Source organism: Notolabrus celidotus, chromosome 11 (assembly GCF_009762535.1).
Source record: "Notolabrus celidotus isolate fNotCel1 chromosome 11, fNotCel1.pri, whole genome shotgun sequence".
NCBI lineage: Eukaryota > Metazoa > Chordata > Actinopteri > Labriformes > Labridae > Notolabrus > Notolabrus celidotus.
This window is the reverse complement of record NC_048282.1, coordinates 14,212,521-14,230,509: the sequence shown is the minus strand read 5'-3', so window position 1 is coordinate 14,230,509 and position 17,989 is coordinate 14,212,521. Positions and strand designations below refer to the sequence as shown.

Genomic DNA, 17,989 nt, shown 5'->3' with positions numbered 1-17,989 from the left:
TCAGGCATGAATGGTAAATTTCATTTTAAAAACTCCAACTGGTCCCCTTGGTTCCTAAATATTTACAGAGTTAAAAGAAGAGCTGGTGCAACACAATGGAAAACATTACCCTGCCCAAACTTCTTTGAAAAATATTGTTGGCCACACATTAAAAATGAGCATATATTTTTCATAAAACAATAACACTTTTCAGACATGTTGTCTTTGCACTATTTCAATTAAATATAGGGTTGAAATTATTTGAAAACCCTTAATTAACATTTTATACAGTACCCCAACTTTATTTACCAGGGTTGTATATATCCCAGGTCGTTATTATAAATGAGAATTTGTTCTCAATTGACTTACCTGGTTAAATAAAGGTTAAATAAATAAAATATCCTTAATGCATATTTTCTTCCACTGGTAATCTCACCTCACTGTATGTTATGAGTAATAGATGAGCCTCAAAATGTGCTGTATTATACTGTTCTATTACAAAGCAAAGTAAATAATGACTACAATTTGACAGAGAATATGTCTGTTGTTTTATTTAGCCTTTATGGATTCATTAGCAATCTACTACATCAACCATCTTTTGTCTTTATTTCATAAATACTGTCACTAAAAAACATCACAAACCCAATATTGTTATCTAATTTCTACTGTGATTTCTTCCATTCCCTTCCTTCACTTGCTCCCTCGTAACAGAAATCTGGAGTATGAATTTAAGATTAACAGGAGTCACAGTACAGTCTGTGTTAATACGTTGACTGGCTTTAATAATGAGGTGAAAGATTTGAAAAGATCACAAAGCAGAATCAAACATGCTGTTTGATGTTACAAGCACTTCTTAGCTGAGGGACCAGATTGTCACAAAGTACGTAGTTGAATTTTCCATCACAAATGTAACCCTAGAGGGTCTCTTCCTGTTTATGTTAAGCTACCTCCAGCTATGACTGTGGCTGGATCACTGTGCACCATATGGCAGAGGGCTTTTGAGAGTGTCCCGAAACAGGCATGCGGTTAGAGTGAATTCATATGAGAATAATTAGAGCTACCAAATATATTTTAATAAAATCACACTCAATCAAATATTATGCAGAAGACTTGAAGTGTTCAAAAGAGATAATAATTATTCAATTCTCCTCTCATTGTCATTTACTCCACATTAGCACACAGTTCTGTCAAGGCAGACTCTGGTCGATGCGTTGTGTTTGAGTCAAAAACTGAAAATTGGGAACATGGGCTAACACGCTCACAAAATGACTGAGCCAAATGTGTGACAAACAAAATGTCACATACGCCCTGTGAAACACAGATCTGTTGTGAGGCTTTTTGGTGTAGCACCAACTGTCACATGAAGGCCGCAGCACTTTCTCTGTGCAGTGAATGTGATCGTTGGCTGCATGGCCTCACTCTGACCTGTGACTATATGTTATCCCCGTTCCATTGCAACTACGACTTAATGCATCTGGATAATATTTGAAAGAATGAGAGGATCAATTACCTACTCATTTTGTGTGTTTTGTAATTTAATGTGAAGTAGGCTGTTTATTTTACGAGCGTTTATCTAATTTGTCTAAATTCTCCTTCCACTCTCGAAGCATTTAATAATCAAATAATCTGTTGGCTTTTACAGGCCTGTAAAAAAAAAAAACATCCAATCATGAGTAGAGTCTTCAACAAGCTACAGCTAGCATGCTAATGACACACGAATGCCAGAGAAAGGAAATAGATATGGTTAATGATTGTAACGCTGTGCTCAGCTCCTCCCTACAATGCTCTCTTGGGGCTCATCCTGCAGTAAAAGTGATGAGACAGAGCATGTTCATGTGTTAGGGCTTCTAAACTCTCAGTTGGATACTTTCCAAATCTGACTTGCTCTTTGGTTTACTCAAAGTTTCTTGCCTCAGCTGTAACATGTGCTTTAGGAACAAGAGAAAAAAAAGGAATGACAGATGAAGATATTTGGCTAAACTTGACATTTTCATTCCACATTTATGAGGTGGGATGCAGTTTTTTTAAAGTTAAATAAGTCGACAAATATTTTTTTTAAGATAGTTGTATTTACATTGATTTGTCTGGATAAAGGTTTGAGGAATATCAGCAAATGCAGAATATAAAGTTTCCAAATTATTGTTTAAAGGCTATTTCAAATAACTTAAAAGTGAACTATAAAAACACAAACATACATAAAGTTTCATTTTATTTTATTTTATTTTTATTTTATTTTATTTTATGGATGCATAAAGATTTCAGAACTGCTGCTTGTTGAGATTGAAATGTTTTTTGGTTGTAAGTTTGTTTCTGAATGAAACGTTTGAAGATTGCTTTGTTATAAAATAACACAATTACTTGAACAATGTTGCCTATATGGTATTAGTTATGTTAAAGGGATAGGCAGGATAAGCCTTGACTTCAGCCTACACCTTTTTTGGTCAGCATGTGATTGGCTAAAATACATGTGGATGTGTATATATATACATATGTATATGTATGCATGAATGTGCTTGTGTACATATGCATGTAGACATCGATATGTGTGAGTGTGTATATGCTAGACTCTATATATATTTTCTTGATGAATCCCTCAGTGACTGTTTTGTTTTCTTGCTTCTATTTGTAATTTTTACATGGCTCCTATGTTGTGGAGGGAAGTGTTGGTTGTTGAAGCAGACCAAAATAAACCTAATCAATCAAAAAAGATTGTGCCTTACATATTCTCAAAAATGCCTACAATGTGTGTATGTAGCCTGTGTTCACAGGAGACTCAATGTTCTTGTGTCACAAACTGCCTCAAGTCAATAGATGTCCAATACCCATATTAGCCTGTTTGTTTCAATTACTGGTGAGTTTTTCTTTTGTATCACCAACAGCGCGTAAACTCGGTGTCTAATCTTGTAAATTGACGGTAATCCCACAGTTAGAACCTTTAAACACCATTAATCCAGCACAGATTTAATGTGCGCGCTCATCAAAGAAATACAGCCAGTGATAATTTTAATAACCTACAACACTCCAATTAGGCACTTCCTTATCTACATGTGTCTTGTATGTAATTTGATAACAATGTAGTGCATAGAAAGGTTATTATTGATAAGGTATTTTCGCGGGAAGGGTAGGCATCATTTCAATTCAAATGTGAATTCACTTTTTCCTCATCAATGGAGCTGCTCGTGCTACAGGACACCACCTGTATGGACGAAGCCCTGTTTTCTTCCCCTTATAGCTAAATAAGCATTTCAACAGTAAATGTAAACGTTAGTATTATCCGCTGTGAGTCCCATTTTACCTTTTGGTGCGCGTTTCTGCTCCTAGAGGCTCATTGTTCCAGTGGATTCAGGCACTCGTTGAGTCACATTTGTTCGTTGGAGTGGCTTCCTTGCGTTTACATCCCCAAACTGAACAGCGTCAGCGGTGTCGACAGCATCAAGTTAAAGGAACGACCTGCGAGATGAAGGATGAAGGATGAGCCCCCGACACACATCAACACAGCTGGACCTCTCCTGTGTCTTAGTGCCCTCTTTGACTATATAGAGGGGGGTAAAGAACTGATTATCGACGTGTTTGCTGATTTAAAAAAAATCTGGCGTCTTACACTAACAAAGCTGGTGGTCGCACGACAACACGAGCGCTAGAAGAGTGTGAGAGTGTGGGTAAAAGACGGATTTCTTTTTCTGTTTTCCGACAATGGAAAGACGAGCGAGGGACGAGGCATCATTGCTACGCGCGCTCCCGGCAGCACAGGCTCGTTCGTGGGTCAGACGCTCAGTGGTCGTGGGAGTGAACCGCACTGAGAAATAATTCATTGAAAAAAGGTTGTCATTCTGACTGAAAGAGAACTGCTCCTGTATGTTGCACAATTGCTTTGGATTAAAACCATACCATTGTATTGATGATACCTCAAGATTCAAAGATTCAAAGGTTTTTATTGTCAATTTTCACTATATATACGAAACATACATGAAAAACGAGATGCTGTTTCTCTCTTCCAGCTTTTAAATATCTAAAATTTAAATATAAAATACAATAAAAATATCTGGATGAAAATATGGTTTTGTGTATGTTATGAATGAGCTCATGTGCTATAACTTCACAAGCCTTGATAGGAAATAAATATGTCTGCTGAAACCTTACAGCTAGAAATGTTGCTCAGATCCCAGCTTATCATCATCATCTCGTTTTTTCAATTTTAATCCTTCTCTAACTATGTGTATGCAACTGCATTGACCCTCCTCTGTATCAGTCCCATTGATGCAAGATTTTCTTCATACGCTTCTTCTAATGGGCCCTTTTCATTGACATTATACGACTTGTTATGTAAGACTCCTTCCCTGGATGATTCTGTAAGAGCAGTTTTCCTCCCTCTGGGCATACATTGTACCCATGTGAGCAAACTAATAGGCCTCACATGAGAGGAGAGACACAGAGAAGTCCCTGGTGCCTTGGTTTTTGTCACTTTATCAAGGATTATTGTCATTTTCATTTGTTTGGTGGAAGGACTGATGAGCAGAGCATTATCTCCCAGCTTCTCATTCATTAAACAGATTCACACAGCAACACCACACCTGGGAGCTACCCATTCTGTACACTACACAGCTGTGCTGTACAGTGCTGAAGTGCCATAAAGAAAAGCTCCTCCAAATGCAGAGGCGGGGTAGGTAATGTCCCCCGAGCTTCACCATTGATCCAGTCAATACTTACCTACAACTGAAGCCTTAAGATTTGCAGTCTTCTCATTCAAATCTTACAGAGGGAGAGCAATAGTAACCAATGCAATCACTTCACCTTTCACAAATGTTAAGATTCTTACTAGTACGGTATATCTTACTCCCACTTAGGGATTTTAAAATGACCAATTTTTATGACAAAATTATTCTTAATCTACAACAACTGCTCAACCATTAAGGAGACTGTTGAAACCACCCTGTTAGATTCTTGTCTACTGTATCACCTCATGCTTTAACTTTGATCTCTTGGCCTTCCTTGCAGCTTCCTGTCTTTTCGTCTATGCGCACAACAATTTTTGAAAATAGTGCTAACACTTTTACCATCAGTACTGGCACTGTAACCATAAGTCTCAATCAGCTATTGTCATAGTCATCTGTCTCTATCCATCTCTCCTTCTGCATCCCCTGTCCCTCTTTCCAAGTCCAACATGGTCCCAGCAGATGGCTGTTCAGCATGAGTCTGCTTCTGCTCAAGGTTTCTGCCTGTTGTAAGGAAGTTGTCTCTGCCACTGTAACTTCCTAAATGCTGCAAAGTGCTTTACTCATAGTACATTGAGAAAAAAACGTAATCTTATCTTGTCATGATTTGGCGCAAGATAAATAAAGATTGATGTCAGAAATTGTACTTTAGGTTCCCTTCACAATAAGTGGTTTTAACTGTGTGTCTGTTGGCTGTTGTTACTCATATTATTATATTTCACCCAGGTGAAAAAAGGCATAATTTGTCTTTTGAGGGAAATGTCTGCCATGCTAACTTTGGAGGTTAAATAATCTTTTTAAATATAGTTCATTAAAGAAACTGATATCTCAGTATGTGCATGGCTGTCCAAGTTATCCTGCTCACAGGTGCATGCTGCAGTGCCTACATGTACCAGGATGCATTGTGCACAAGCACAAACACTTTGAAACATATCCTTAGCCATTTTGAGATTGTATTTTATCATTTTTGGTAGTGAAGTTTCCTGGACAACAAGCAGAGGCTGACAAAGTTGAAAATAGTCTTTCTGAGTGTCCAAATAATGTAGTGAATATAAAGTAATGAAAACGACACATGGACAACAGATTTTTTAGCTTCAAGCTGCTCCCCAGAGACACAGAAAACTTTGACAACACTTGTTGTAGATTGAGCTGGACATCTGCCAACTTTCCCTTTAGAATCCCACTCCAAACAGGTCAGAATGGTGTATGATGCACAACAGGACTAGATAATTACATTTAAGTTAAAGAAACTCTGCCCAAAGTGAAACTTTAGAAAAATGTGATGAGTTATAACTATGAAAGTATCACTGCAGCAGTGTCTTACTTTATAAGGGCACAATCTCACACCGTTACAGGTTTCCCTCATTTTTGTAAGAATAAGTTAAAAATCAGAAGTAGTAGAAGTCATTTTGTAATGCAACAGAGCCTGTGGGGACTCAAACAAGATGAAAGAAGTTAAAAGTGTGCTCAGCCAATACGTGTGCGAGAGAAAGAGAACACATAATGGGAAAGTGGTGAAGGCAAACGAGTCACAAGTTTCAACTGTAAGGGAATTTACATTTTTTAGCAATCTTGAAGCAAGTAAAAAATTTGATTAACAGAATCTGCCTTACAGTGCACAGAAGTTTCATTTGATTGTGAGCATTGGAACTTGCTATAATCTACCTAAATCTCCGGAACTGACAGATGTGCGTTATTAAGTCTGCAGTGTGGAGTCAGGCAGGACTGTGAATTGGTCAGAGAGTGCATAAATAAGTAATCTAGTTACAGATTTACTATGGACATCGAGTAATTCCACCTGATTTAATGACTGGCTTGCAACAAATACATTAAATGTGTTTGTTGTAGTTTAAATACATTTCAATTCAGCTTGTTAAAGGAAACTATCAGATTGTAAGCCTATTTTTCTTATAATAAAAACATTCTTATTATGATCTATGTGGATACAGATTTGAGATTTTAGACAATAAATAAAGCCATCATTGGATCTGGACAGGGCATATGAGTCTGAGTTTGCTAAAAGAATGTGACTGTCTATCTCTAACCTCTCCTGTGTGATGCTAGGTGACCTGGAAGTAAAAAGCAACAGAAGGCATTCCCGCCCACTGGCTCCGCTGGCAACGGTCTGCCCCCACTCTTACTGTCAGTTCTACCATCACACATCACATCGCACACACAAGCACAGACATAGTAGATCTTTAATTGTTAACACTGTTTTCAATGTCCTGCTGATGTGCCCTCTTACGATCTACTTTCATGTCCTCTAAAGCGTTGCTACCTCTTCGTGTGGAGGTTGTGCGCCTCACAGTCAGAAGCAGCCTAATTTAGCAGTAGGTAGTCCCAGTGAGGTCCCCTGTGACTGAGAGAAAGGGAGGTTCCAGGCTAGACAAAGTGCAGCCCATCACCTACTCCTCTGCAAGGAAAGCCCCGCTGGCTCTCAGCCCAGATAACACAGGAAGGCTGAATGTAGGACTCATCTCTCGGCTCTGTGAAAGTGTTCCATGAAGCACAAAAAAAACATTTACCAAAAAGAGGGAACTATTGACTTGCGTAACCTTTTCCTGTTTGAGGCCCACGCCTCAGAGCATCTGCATCTCCTGCCAGTGCATAACAGGAGCTTTGCCTCACACAGATATTGACAAACTTATTTTCCAGCGTGACCTTGAAGTATGACATGCACACGGTTCAGGTTTCTGTGGGTAGTCTCATGTGTGGAAGTAAAAGCTCCTGTTGTCAGAAAAAGACTGACAACAGAGACCAGAGGAAAATGCAAAGTGGGTCTCTTGGTAATAAAAGATGAGACTTTTCTCAACACCGCCTTGCTTTATCGTTTATCCTTCGTTCAGAGTCCGTAATGGTTTTTCTCCTGCGCTGAAGGATCATTCATCTTCTAAATAGTCTTGTCAGTCTCCTTACACTGAGATAGCGCAGTGAGAGGGCTGCTAGTCCCCTCATTTAGATGCAAAGACATGGGAGGAAATGTGGGATCAGCTTTTTGCCTTTTTTGCATTATTCTCTGATGGGAATAAGCAGTTTGACAAACAGCTTCCTCTGGTGACACTGTGTGAACACACTTTCTATAAACTGCAGATCCGGTTGGCAGGAACAACAAACATTTACATATTAGAGTTGATAACACCCTTAAAGCAGAATTAGACATTTTTGTTGCTATCTCAAAGAGGAACATTTATAACGATGTCATGGCTTCCATTTCATATATGTCCTTCCACATAAGTAACCATGGTTACCATATTGTGTCTATGTATAGAAGCCAGCTGCTACCAGCTGAAATGGCTCGAGACCATTGTTGCAAAAGAAGAAAAATCACGTCTTTTTGAATGTTTTCAGAGCGGGGACAATCCAACATGCTTGTACTCAAGTTGTGTGTGAGGGTCAAATTTCACTCAAGTGTTATCTTTCCACTAGAGAAGGATCCTGTACCTCTGTATCATGTTTTCCCTCCTCTTTCTCTCTGTGCTTTCCTCCCTCACGGGAAGTCTTGACTGCCAGGGGTTAAAAATAGATATAACCCCCCCACCCCCAGTTCAGCTTGGGCCTAATTTTATTTTCATGGAGGAAGTAGAAAGAACACACAGGGGGACCGAGGGAAAAATGATAACCTTAAAGATTCAAACTCAAACAGTTTCTGTGAGTGTAAGAAAACGTTAGAGGAGCAAAGGTTCAAACAAATGTCTCTCTCTTCAATGAGCTTCCATCTTTTCATTGTGATTGGTTTGGATCTGAAACATTTTTCTCCATCTGTTGCATCAAACTAAAGCCCACCTATTCCTCGAGACAGATCAGTCTCAAAACCCCGATTCAAATCCTGCTAAATGTTTGAACAGGAGCTTTTTTGTGGCAGGTAATAACTGTCAGTCCAGGCATAGTCCTGAGGATTTTGATTTCATGCTGACTAAAGCTGACCTTGATACATCTTTGTGATTATTCTTGTGCATGCATGCACAAACCCAGGAGGTATAAAAGAGAAAAATGCCCATAAAGACATGTTTCTTCTCTCTTTTTGTCTTTCTGATTCCTGCAAGGCCTCGCATCTCATTTGAAGACAAAGAGAGTAAGACGGCGAGAAGATTGAGGGAGAAAGAGGGACAAATGCAGTGGATGAGAGGACGGAAAAATGGATATAGCAGAGAGACTGGAGATGGAGAGAACATGACAGTAAGCAGTAGATGGGAAGGCAAGCACAGCGACGCAAGAGCGAAGGTTGGAGTCAGAGTGTGACAGACAAGCAGAGAAGGAGGAGGAGAGCAGTGAGGGAGGAGAGAGGAGGGAGAGAGGGTGGGCGTGGGAGAGATGCGAGTTGAGTCAAAGCCCCCTGAGCTCCCCTGATTTCTCTGTGAAAGACACAGTGCTGAAAAGATGGATAGCGTGTGCCCTCTCTGCCAAGGCATGCCCAAGACAATGACATCATTGTCATCAAACTAGCAAGGACACAAGGCAAGAGCCCCAGACTCACACTTGGATCTTTATTCATCACTCACTTATTCATCATATTTTTGCACTCAGACTCTCACTTTGCATTTGCACCAATCATGAAGTCTTCATCATTAGAAATATTCCTACAATAAAATAGAATTCTTGCTTGCATTGACAGTTTTCAAACAGGAATACAAATCTCACCAAAATAAAATATGTACGCTTATTTCACACATATTCTGCTTAATGTGGACACTTTGGTGTTGTACAGAAAAATACTAGTCACAGGTTACAGTCTAAAAAGGAGGCTACAGTTGCAGAATAGGAGACATTTTTTTCATACTGTATATGTGGTTAGAGCTGGGCGATATTGAAAAAGATGTTATCACGATAAAATATTTTATACCAGTAGATATCGATAATTATCAAGATAAGTATCAAACCATTATTTCATTTAAATTTAAAGGCAGATATTTGGTCCTGAGCGAAAGTTGAAGAAGCCAGACAGTTTGTTTCTTTGCTTGTATCTGGTTTTCTTCTCTGATAAGCTTCTTGAATCCATAATTTCTGACAGTGCTAAACGGAAGCAGGTCTTTTGTGTAAGATGGGATTTTTGTGAAGTTTTAGTTTGTAGATCCTTCTCACCCTGAGACCTGATTGACTGTTCAATGCCTTCTTCTTCTTCTGTCTAATGTAAGGTGGCAACTAGCGTTTAAGGCTCATTAGCGCCCCCTCCCTTTCCAGTGATTGGGTTGTGTAATTACAGGTCTTTTTTATATCCAATTTTTATCCAACATTTGTTATATTTATATTGAGAAAATTATATCACGGTAATTATCATTATTGAATTATCGCCCAGCCCTATATGTGGTGTTGGTTATACTGTTGGTGCAGGGTTTAACTTTGGTCAGCATCAGCAATTAGGCGCTCCCTTTCTGCAAGCCTCTTTGCTTTACTGTGGAGGTAACGCGTTTTTCCTTCCTCTGCACGTCTCTCCTCCTCCTGCCCGTTGAACTGGGGAAACACAAAAAAGGAAAAGATTACTTTTCAGACACATTCATCATTTACACATATTGTGCTCTGGTATGTTTCCCCCGTCTTTATTATATTTACTGTGAGCATGTCACTCTAATCTAATCTATCAGTCTGGGCTCTTGTTATTGCCATTCATCTTCTTGATGAAACACAGGATGAATCATTGAATTAAGGAGAGGCTCCACTTTACATGCATTCAAAATATGCACTTGAATAAGTATTAGTGACGTTTAATAAATCTTGTACAATTTGCAAGACATTTGCAGGATCTGAAATTCTTGAAACAGCATTCTTAACAAACTATTACACAAGATCATTATGACTGCCAGTGACACCTATGGTGACTTTTTAAACCAACACCTGGAACAAGGTCAAAAGATTGTACTGTCATTAAACTCAGTCAGTATTGATCAAAACTTTGGCATCCAAGATCATCTCTCCTTGCAGATTAATTTTCATGCAGAAATTAAGGAGTACTAACATAATATCTTAAAGCCTCTTTAGTCTGAGCTGGCAGGTGGATGTTGGGGCTGAAAGTTTTAGCGTTGACATTGGCAAAGCAGAGGCAGAGACCGTACATCTTGCAGCTTAAATAGATCACCTAATTAGGAGGATACTTTGTCAGGTGATTGTGGGAATGATGCATGGCAAATGTGAAAGTAGTGCAGCTCCAGTTGCCTGCCTGAACTAACTCGCAGGTGCAACTCCATTAAATTATTTTCCATGAGTGCATTTCTCTGATCATAAAACATCACTTTATAGGGACAATTTCTTGTCAGAGTGCTTACAATTGGTACGGACATTACATTTGAGTCACCACTTGGATCATTTAGATGAATTTTTGGGGGATTGTTGTTCTGTCGTCTTGCAACACAAAGGAGAAATCTCTTCTCCAATTTTTTTGGAAATGACAAAGATGCATCTCCCAGCTGAATTGATCCTTACGATTCAGCTGTACCATTGTACTTAACTGTAGCACCATTATCTTTTTACCATAAAAGAATGATACAGGCATATTTCAGCTATGGTGGCATAATGGGAGTATAGAGGTACTGTAATGGCCCTATACTTATAATATTGATAGCACCATCCCTACCGGTAATTCTGGGCTCAGCATTTCCAGCTTGTAAAGGATGACTCTTTCCTTCTTCACTTATCTCAGTTTGGATGTTGATTCGTAGGCGGAGGCACTTGCTAGCCTGCACAGTTTAATTAGACTGCCTGGCAACCTCGTGACTCAAACAACAATATCACAACTAGCAACAGTGTCAACACTTACTTTTATGGTGCTGCTAGCTCTCCCACCCCCCTTTCTGCACACTGTTCCAGAGGAACAAGGGAGTGTGGTGTAAGTAAGCTTGTTCCTGTACATATTTGTGCGAGTGTTTGCAGGTTACACGTACAGCACAGGTGAATTCTGGTGTTAAGGACAATTTTCAGATGGAGGCCTTGTTTGTTCACACACACTACGAGGCTGGCAGATTACAGAGCACCTGTCACTCAGCAGCACTCTGGGTGCAAAGCGAACAGATGGCGCCTTAACTTTATGGAGAGAGTAGAGAGGTAACAGATATGACAGAATTTCATGCAAGGGACAAGCCCAGGGGTCATGGCTCTAATGTGATGAGAAATTAAAGCTACTGACATTGAGCCACAAACACGACACCGGTGAGATTAACTTCCCTGTGCAGTAGGTTCAGGTGCATAAAGATGTAGTATTGGTGTGTTTGTTGCATGTGGGTTATATAACAGTCAACATACTGCTCAGTCAATGTTGTGTTCAACTGTAAGTAATGGATAATTCCAGTTCACTGATTTAAAAAGAAAAAAATGAGATCAAGTTTCACCACAGTTTCAGCATTTTCAAATCCCATCTATTTTTCAAACTGTGGATTTCTTGCTGCAAATCTGTAAACACAGGCACAACCTAGAACTGTGGAAGACTGTGGGAAATGTGCTCCAGTGTGTCCAAGTTACAAACTGTCTGTGTATGCTTTCACATTAGGATCATGGATATAACGTGAATTGAAGTAACGATTTCCTGTACCTGTTCTCTTTTTGTGGGGAGTGTTGCTCGTTGCTCTTGTTAACATAATGCATCAGCTGCACAGTACAGAATAAGTCATAATGGAACATACATATGAGGCCTTATCTTCATCATCACAGCATAGAAAGCATGCATTTTCTTTTCAAGTGGTTACCAGTGGTTACCCTAGTCAACGTTGGAAGGCATACAGCTGCACAATCAAGCCTCTATTATATCTTTGAGTCACTACCTCTTTGGAGAATCCACAGCCTTTATCAGATCATGTAGTGTAGTTAATGGATGGCATAACAGGCTATATTAATTAACATTACCTCTCGGACTGTAAGTGGAATAATATACAGGGAATTGATCATTAAATAATTATCAAAATAAGCCCTGACAAGGTGATTTGGAAACCTGACACCAAACAGAGGTTTATTAATCACCCTACTTGAACACAGACGCAGTAGAAAATGAAGACATCCATCTTAAAGGACTGCAGCAGTGCAACCAGAGCAACACAAAACTTAGACGAAAAGCTAGTAAGACTCTTCTTGATCTGAAGAATAACTGAAAAGGCAGTAAATTGAAACTCTTGTCACAGGTGTCAAAGGATAACACAATCAAAAGTCGACAAAATCTAATAAAGAAAGCTGTTAGAATAGCGTTGGGTTTTGAAAAATTCATATTTACCTCTCCTGGAGGTTCTATGTACACGACACAGAGCACAGAGTGTGGGTATTAGTCTTCATAGAGGTAAAATACAGGGATGCAAATCAATGCTTGAGATGCAACCCACATACAAGCAAATACACACACTGAACACAATGATAAGCAAATGCAAGCTGTAGATTATTTACTTAATTGTACTTCTGTGCAAGCAGGCTGTTTGCTTTTTATCTCAGTGTTCCTCTTCCCCCTAATTCCTCATGCTTCTCTCTCTCTCTCTCTCTCTCTCTCTCTCTCTCTCTCTCTCTCTCTCTCTCTCTCTCTCTCTCTCTCTCTCTCTCTCTCTCTCTCTCTCTCTCTCTCCCATCTCTGTCACTCAGGTCTCTGAGGACGTAACCATTATTCAATTACACTTTTTACACCATGGAGAGCTAGCTACTCCACCTTGAGATGGTTTAATGAGCAAGCCAGTTAAAAGGAACTGTACACCTGACTACTGCTAATGAAGAATGATAATTAATAACAATTGGAGATATTACCCTCATCAGTTTCTGCTAGAGTCAGATGAGTCCTGCAGGAGAATATCTGACTTATTGAATTCACTTTAGCACAACTGCTGCATTAAGCACTGTTATTTTCTTAATAGCTGTAAACGTTGCTTCAGTCTTTCACTGTAAAAGGATTTTTCTTACTGGGTCATATATTAAGAGCAAAATAACCTTAATACCAGTGATTCAATTTTTGTGTCCATGTATGCAGATTATTTGTCCTGTTTACACTTGTGCTTTGTCTGCATCCCTGCAAGGCTGCACATGTGCATGCATATGTTTATGCTCATGCAGATCACATTTGCATAACTCGGGAAGACAATTCATTGCTAGGCATGTGATGTCCTTTTGGTGTCCTCATGTAATTAGTATTCCCAGAGTGGCTTCAGTCTGATAACTATGATTATGCAGGATCATCAACTACTGCTGCTGACTCTAAGGCAGAACCTTCCAAGCTCCCATAATGAGGTAAATCTCTTACAATGTCTTCAACTTGAAAGTCCAGTCCCAATACTTTTGGGGTTTCAGGCATCAAGATATTCAGCAAATTACATCACTAAGCATTGTTTTCGGATTTATTAAGACTTGTTTTGATGGAACGTTCTCAGATATAGAACCCCTGATTGTTCTATAGTTTATTGTCTGTGTTGTAATTAGGTAGAAGATAAAAAATGAAACTGCAGTGATCATATGATAATGATACTGAACAGCGTTTCTTGTGTTTTACAGTCCATGTATCTTAGTATTGACATTGTGCAAATTATTGCCAAACAGTGTGGCCTAAATCATTGTTTAGACCATTATTTATTTATTTTTTGCTCCTTTTTAAAAAAACAAGTAGAGTTTGACAACAAACTGGTGGCTCTGTGAAATTTCACTCCATATGCTCTATTCAATTTAAAGCACAACAGTGCTGATTTGTAGAATAAAGGTATGTCTGCTAAGTTGAATAACTAAGTTCAGCATGTTAGCTTGCTTATGAACACTTGCTGTGGCAGATGAACTTGAGTAAACTAGTGTTTGGTCAAATACTAATTACATCATTATGGTCAAATTACAATTTCAGTCTGAGGTGTTTAAGCATGAAAAGCTAACGCACTCAAACATAATAACATTTTATGTCAGTTCATTTACTAACTGATGAGGCAATTTTGTCCGGACAAAAGGGAGACACTAGTCAATAAATTACACCAGAACACTGTCCACTGATAACCACAGAGAGTTAGTGTATCAGGTCAAATGGGCAAGAATTACAGCAGTTAAGCATGATGGCCGTCCATTAGTTGGACCTCTGAAAGGAACTAGATGAACCCAACAAACCTGGAAAATGGACAAGCTGTGGGAAAGGGACTCAGATAATGCCAGCAAAAAGGACAGAGGGGTTCCGTTGTGTTTGGCACAAGCTGTTATTAGAGCGGGCAAGGGGCAACACAGTGACTGCCAAATGCCCAAGTCTCAAAAGTAGCACTATGCTGAAAGCAACTGGCTCAAGAAAATAATAGCCATCTGGACTGACAAGGGTCTGGATACTCACATATGTTTGTGTGTGAAAGAGGGAGTGGGAGAGAGAGGGACAGCGGAGGAGAGATGAATACAGAGGAGACAGAATATGACATTTTAGACAATGGAGAAAGCTGTTTCATTTGTTACATAAAACAAACCCAAACTTAAAGGACCTCTGTCCCTCCAGGGATCCATCTGTTCAGTCACAATTAATATTTCCTGCAGTCAGTTTTCCTGTCTTTCGTTCAGACTTTAAAGTAAATATTTATAATGTTGGTCTCAGCAATGGTAGAGTTGCATTTCTGATCACCTGATTGTGAATGGTAATGCTTGTACTGCTGTATTTTGGATTTAGTTTTTTGTCTTGTAACATCATATGTTTACAAATGCCAAACATTAAAGTAATACATTTTCAAATGTGTTCAAGCATGCAACTGCAATACCTCAAAGTTCAGAAACTTTGATGGGAAATTTTTATTTACCTTAACATTCGTGTAATACATAAATAGACCCTAAGCATAATCTGAACACATTGGTTTTGGAATTACAATTACATGTAGGGTTTAAACACGCATTTCAATTGTAATCAGTGGCGTTTTTTAATGAGCCATAGCTCTCTGAAGACCATCACAGGAGGCACAGTGCTTGGCCTTCAAGACATGGACATGTATCTGGCACCAAGACCTTGGCAGTAGATCCTATGAATCCAGGAAAACATAAGGGGAGCCTCCATGGTGGATCAGACTTGGTTGTCCAGCACAGATGCTCAATCAGATTACTCTGTGGTCCTTTTCTGATGCTCATGTGTACATAGTAGGCACTTTAAGCCATGGACAGGGGTACCCTGACTGGTCTACACGACAAACTGTGATGCACTGTGTGTTCTGACACCTTTCAATCCAAACCAGCATTAACGTTTTTAGCAGTTTGAGCCTCAGGAGCTCTTCTGTTGTATCTATTCTTAAATTGTTGTATTTTATCAAATGCAAAATAAACAATGTGATATCAGCTTCTCATATCGGCCTCAGCTGACCTGCTGTCAAATTTTTGGCATCGGCCATTGCAAAAACGATATTGGTCAATCACTGGTTCAGACCACTGCAGACCAGGAATATCAAATAAGAACTTCAGTTCTTGGAGATGCTCCAACCCAGTCATCAAGCCATTGTAGTTTGGTCCTTGTCAAAGTCACTTATGTCCTCATGCTCGCCCATTTTTGATGCTCCCAACAAATCAGCCCAATAGAAAAAGTGTTCCCTTTACCCCACCCACTGACAAGTGCCACTGCCACCGGTTATCAGTGATGTTCTTGTCACATGTAGTAAGTGATCGTAATGTAAAGGCAGATTGGTGGACATAAATGGATGTTACTGACACTCTAAAGAAATGATATAGTGCTTATTCATATAACCATACTTACAAAGAAAATAAATGACTCCTTGTACTCAAATCCTGAATCATCTTTGGTAGATTCACAGATTGAGGCCCAACAAGAGGAAATGTTGGTATGTTCCAATCCCTGCGCCTTCGATCAGTGAGAAATATCTGCTACTCTAGCAAGAGCGTGCCTGTTAACCCGTTGCAGATTGTCCTGAATTGAAGGCATCTAAAAATAAATGTGCATCACTTCATGTGGTCTACAGGAGGTTGCCATGACAACTAGGCTTGTTTTTGTGTCACAGGAGGCCAGCTGAGTCCCCGGCAGCGAGGAAGGGAGGAGAGGGAGGATAGGGAGTAAGGAGATGGAGGAGAAAACAGGAGAGCGATGAAGAAAATGGATAATTCAGGAATTGAAGCAAAGAGGACTGGATAGATTGAACTGAAGAAGGCAGGATGGAGAGATATTATGAAAGAATGAAAAGAGAGGTATTAAGTGAAACTAAAGCAATCGTAGGTTCACTACGATGGGTTCACACATTAGCAGTTTAGTTATTTATTGAAACCTTTATGCCTCTGAACGGGGATTGCTGAATGTGCGCATAATATCAAGCAGGCAGCTAACAACTTTACATTCATACCTTTAGAATACACAGACACTCAGGCTTCACCCAGTGAAACCACAGGACAATCACATCCCTTAAAAACAGCTAGTATTTAGCTGGCCCAGTGTGCACATACATTATTTCAGTTCATTCGTTACAAGTACTGCTGTCGAGAGGTGAGGCATTCCCAAGATAAACTCCCTGTCTTCAGCTTCACCAATAGTATGCCACTGTTAGTGACAGCCCATCGATAATACAAACACCCCTCCCATCCTCCACACACAGACACGCACACACGCATACACACAGAACCCCCTGCCAAGCTAAAATGGGAAAATCTAAAAATAGCAAACGCAGCAAGCTCACTCAAGAGAAAGTGAGGTTGAGAGAATAGGGGGAAAAGCACCTGCAGTCAAAAATAGCAGAAGCTGTCCTTTCGATCCAGCTATTTATAGAGCACAACTGGAGCATAATCTGCCACAATGTCATGAAAATTTCATTAGGGAGGATTTTTACATGAGGGTATGTCTATGTTTCAGTCATGCCAGCTTTACAAAGAAGGATCCAGGAACAAGCATAAAGCTACATAAAATCTTGATCTGCTTTTTCATAAAGCTGGTGAACAAGGAAAGGGCTTTGGTGGGTTGTGGTGGACTTTACACTGAGTTACTGATCTATAACAATGATAAACAGGTGATCAGTGTTAAAGATTCAGAGTCACAGTGGACTGGGGCTGATTTTTGAAACCTTACTTACTGGTGAAATAACATGGAAAAAACTGTAAATCTAAAACAGAGGACGGTTAACTTAGCCTAACTTGATGACTGTATAAGAGCCTGCCTAGTTTTTACAAATTTAGCAACATCCATGAAGCCCGTGTTACACATTATATCTCAGGACAGGTTCAACTTTCCCTGAGAGAAATTTGCAGAAACACATCAAAAATTGTTCATTTTGCATGGATAAGTGCTGGCAGACAGATATTGTCACCATACAATTGAGCCAGGGGAGCAGTTTCTCCATGGTCAGTGTTTATGTTATATGTCAAATATCTTTAATCTAGTATAACACAACGAATACACACTACCATGTCAAGAGAGA

At 39.5% G+C, this 17,989-nt stretch overlaps 2 protein-coding genes across 3 annotated transcripts in view; both read right to left on the bottom strand.

Moving 5' to 3' along the window:
* LOC117821257 (probable G-protein coupled receptor 153) overlaps positions 1 to 3,755 on the bottom strand; it is a 44,729-nt gene extending 40,974 nt beyond the window's left edge. The window contains exon 1 of the mRNA XM_034695413.1: positions 3,275 to 3,755. The gene's annotated coding sequence lies outside the window, so the exon portion shown is untranslated. The remainder of the gene's footprint in view (positions 1 to 3,274) is intronic.
* A 5,399-nt stretch (positions 3,756 to 9,154) lies between these two features.
* The window catches only part of acot7 (acyl-CoA thioesterase 7), a 66,805-nt gene continuing 57,970 nt past the window's right edge, over positions 9,155 to 17,989 (bottom strand). For both annotated transcript variants that reach the window (XM_034695383.1, XM_034695385.1), the window contains one exon: positions 9,155 to 10,139. In XM_034695383.1, coding sequence (XP_034551274.1) covers positions 10,023 to 10,139 — 117 coding nt within the window. In that variant the 3' untranslated portion in view covers positions 9,155 to 10,022. The remainder of the gene's footprint in view (positions 10,140 to 17,989) is intronic.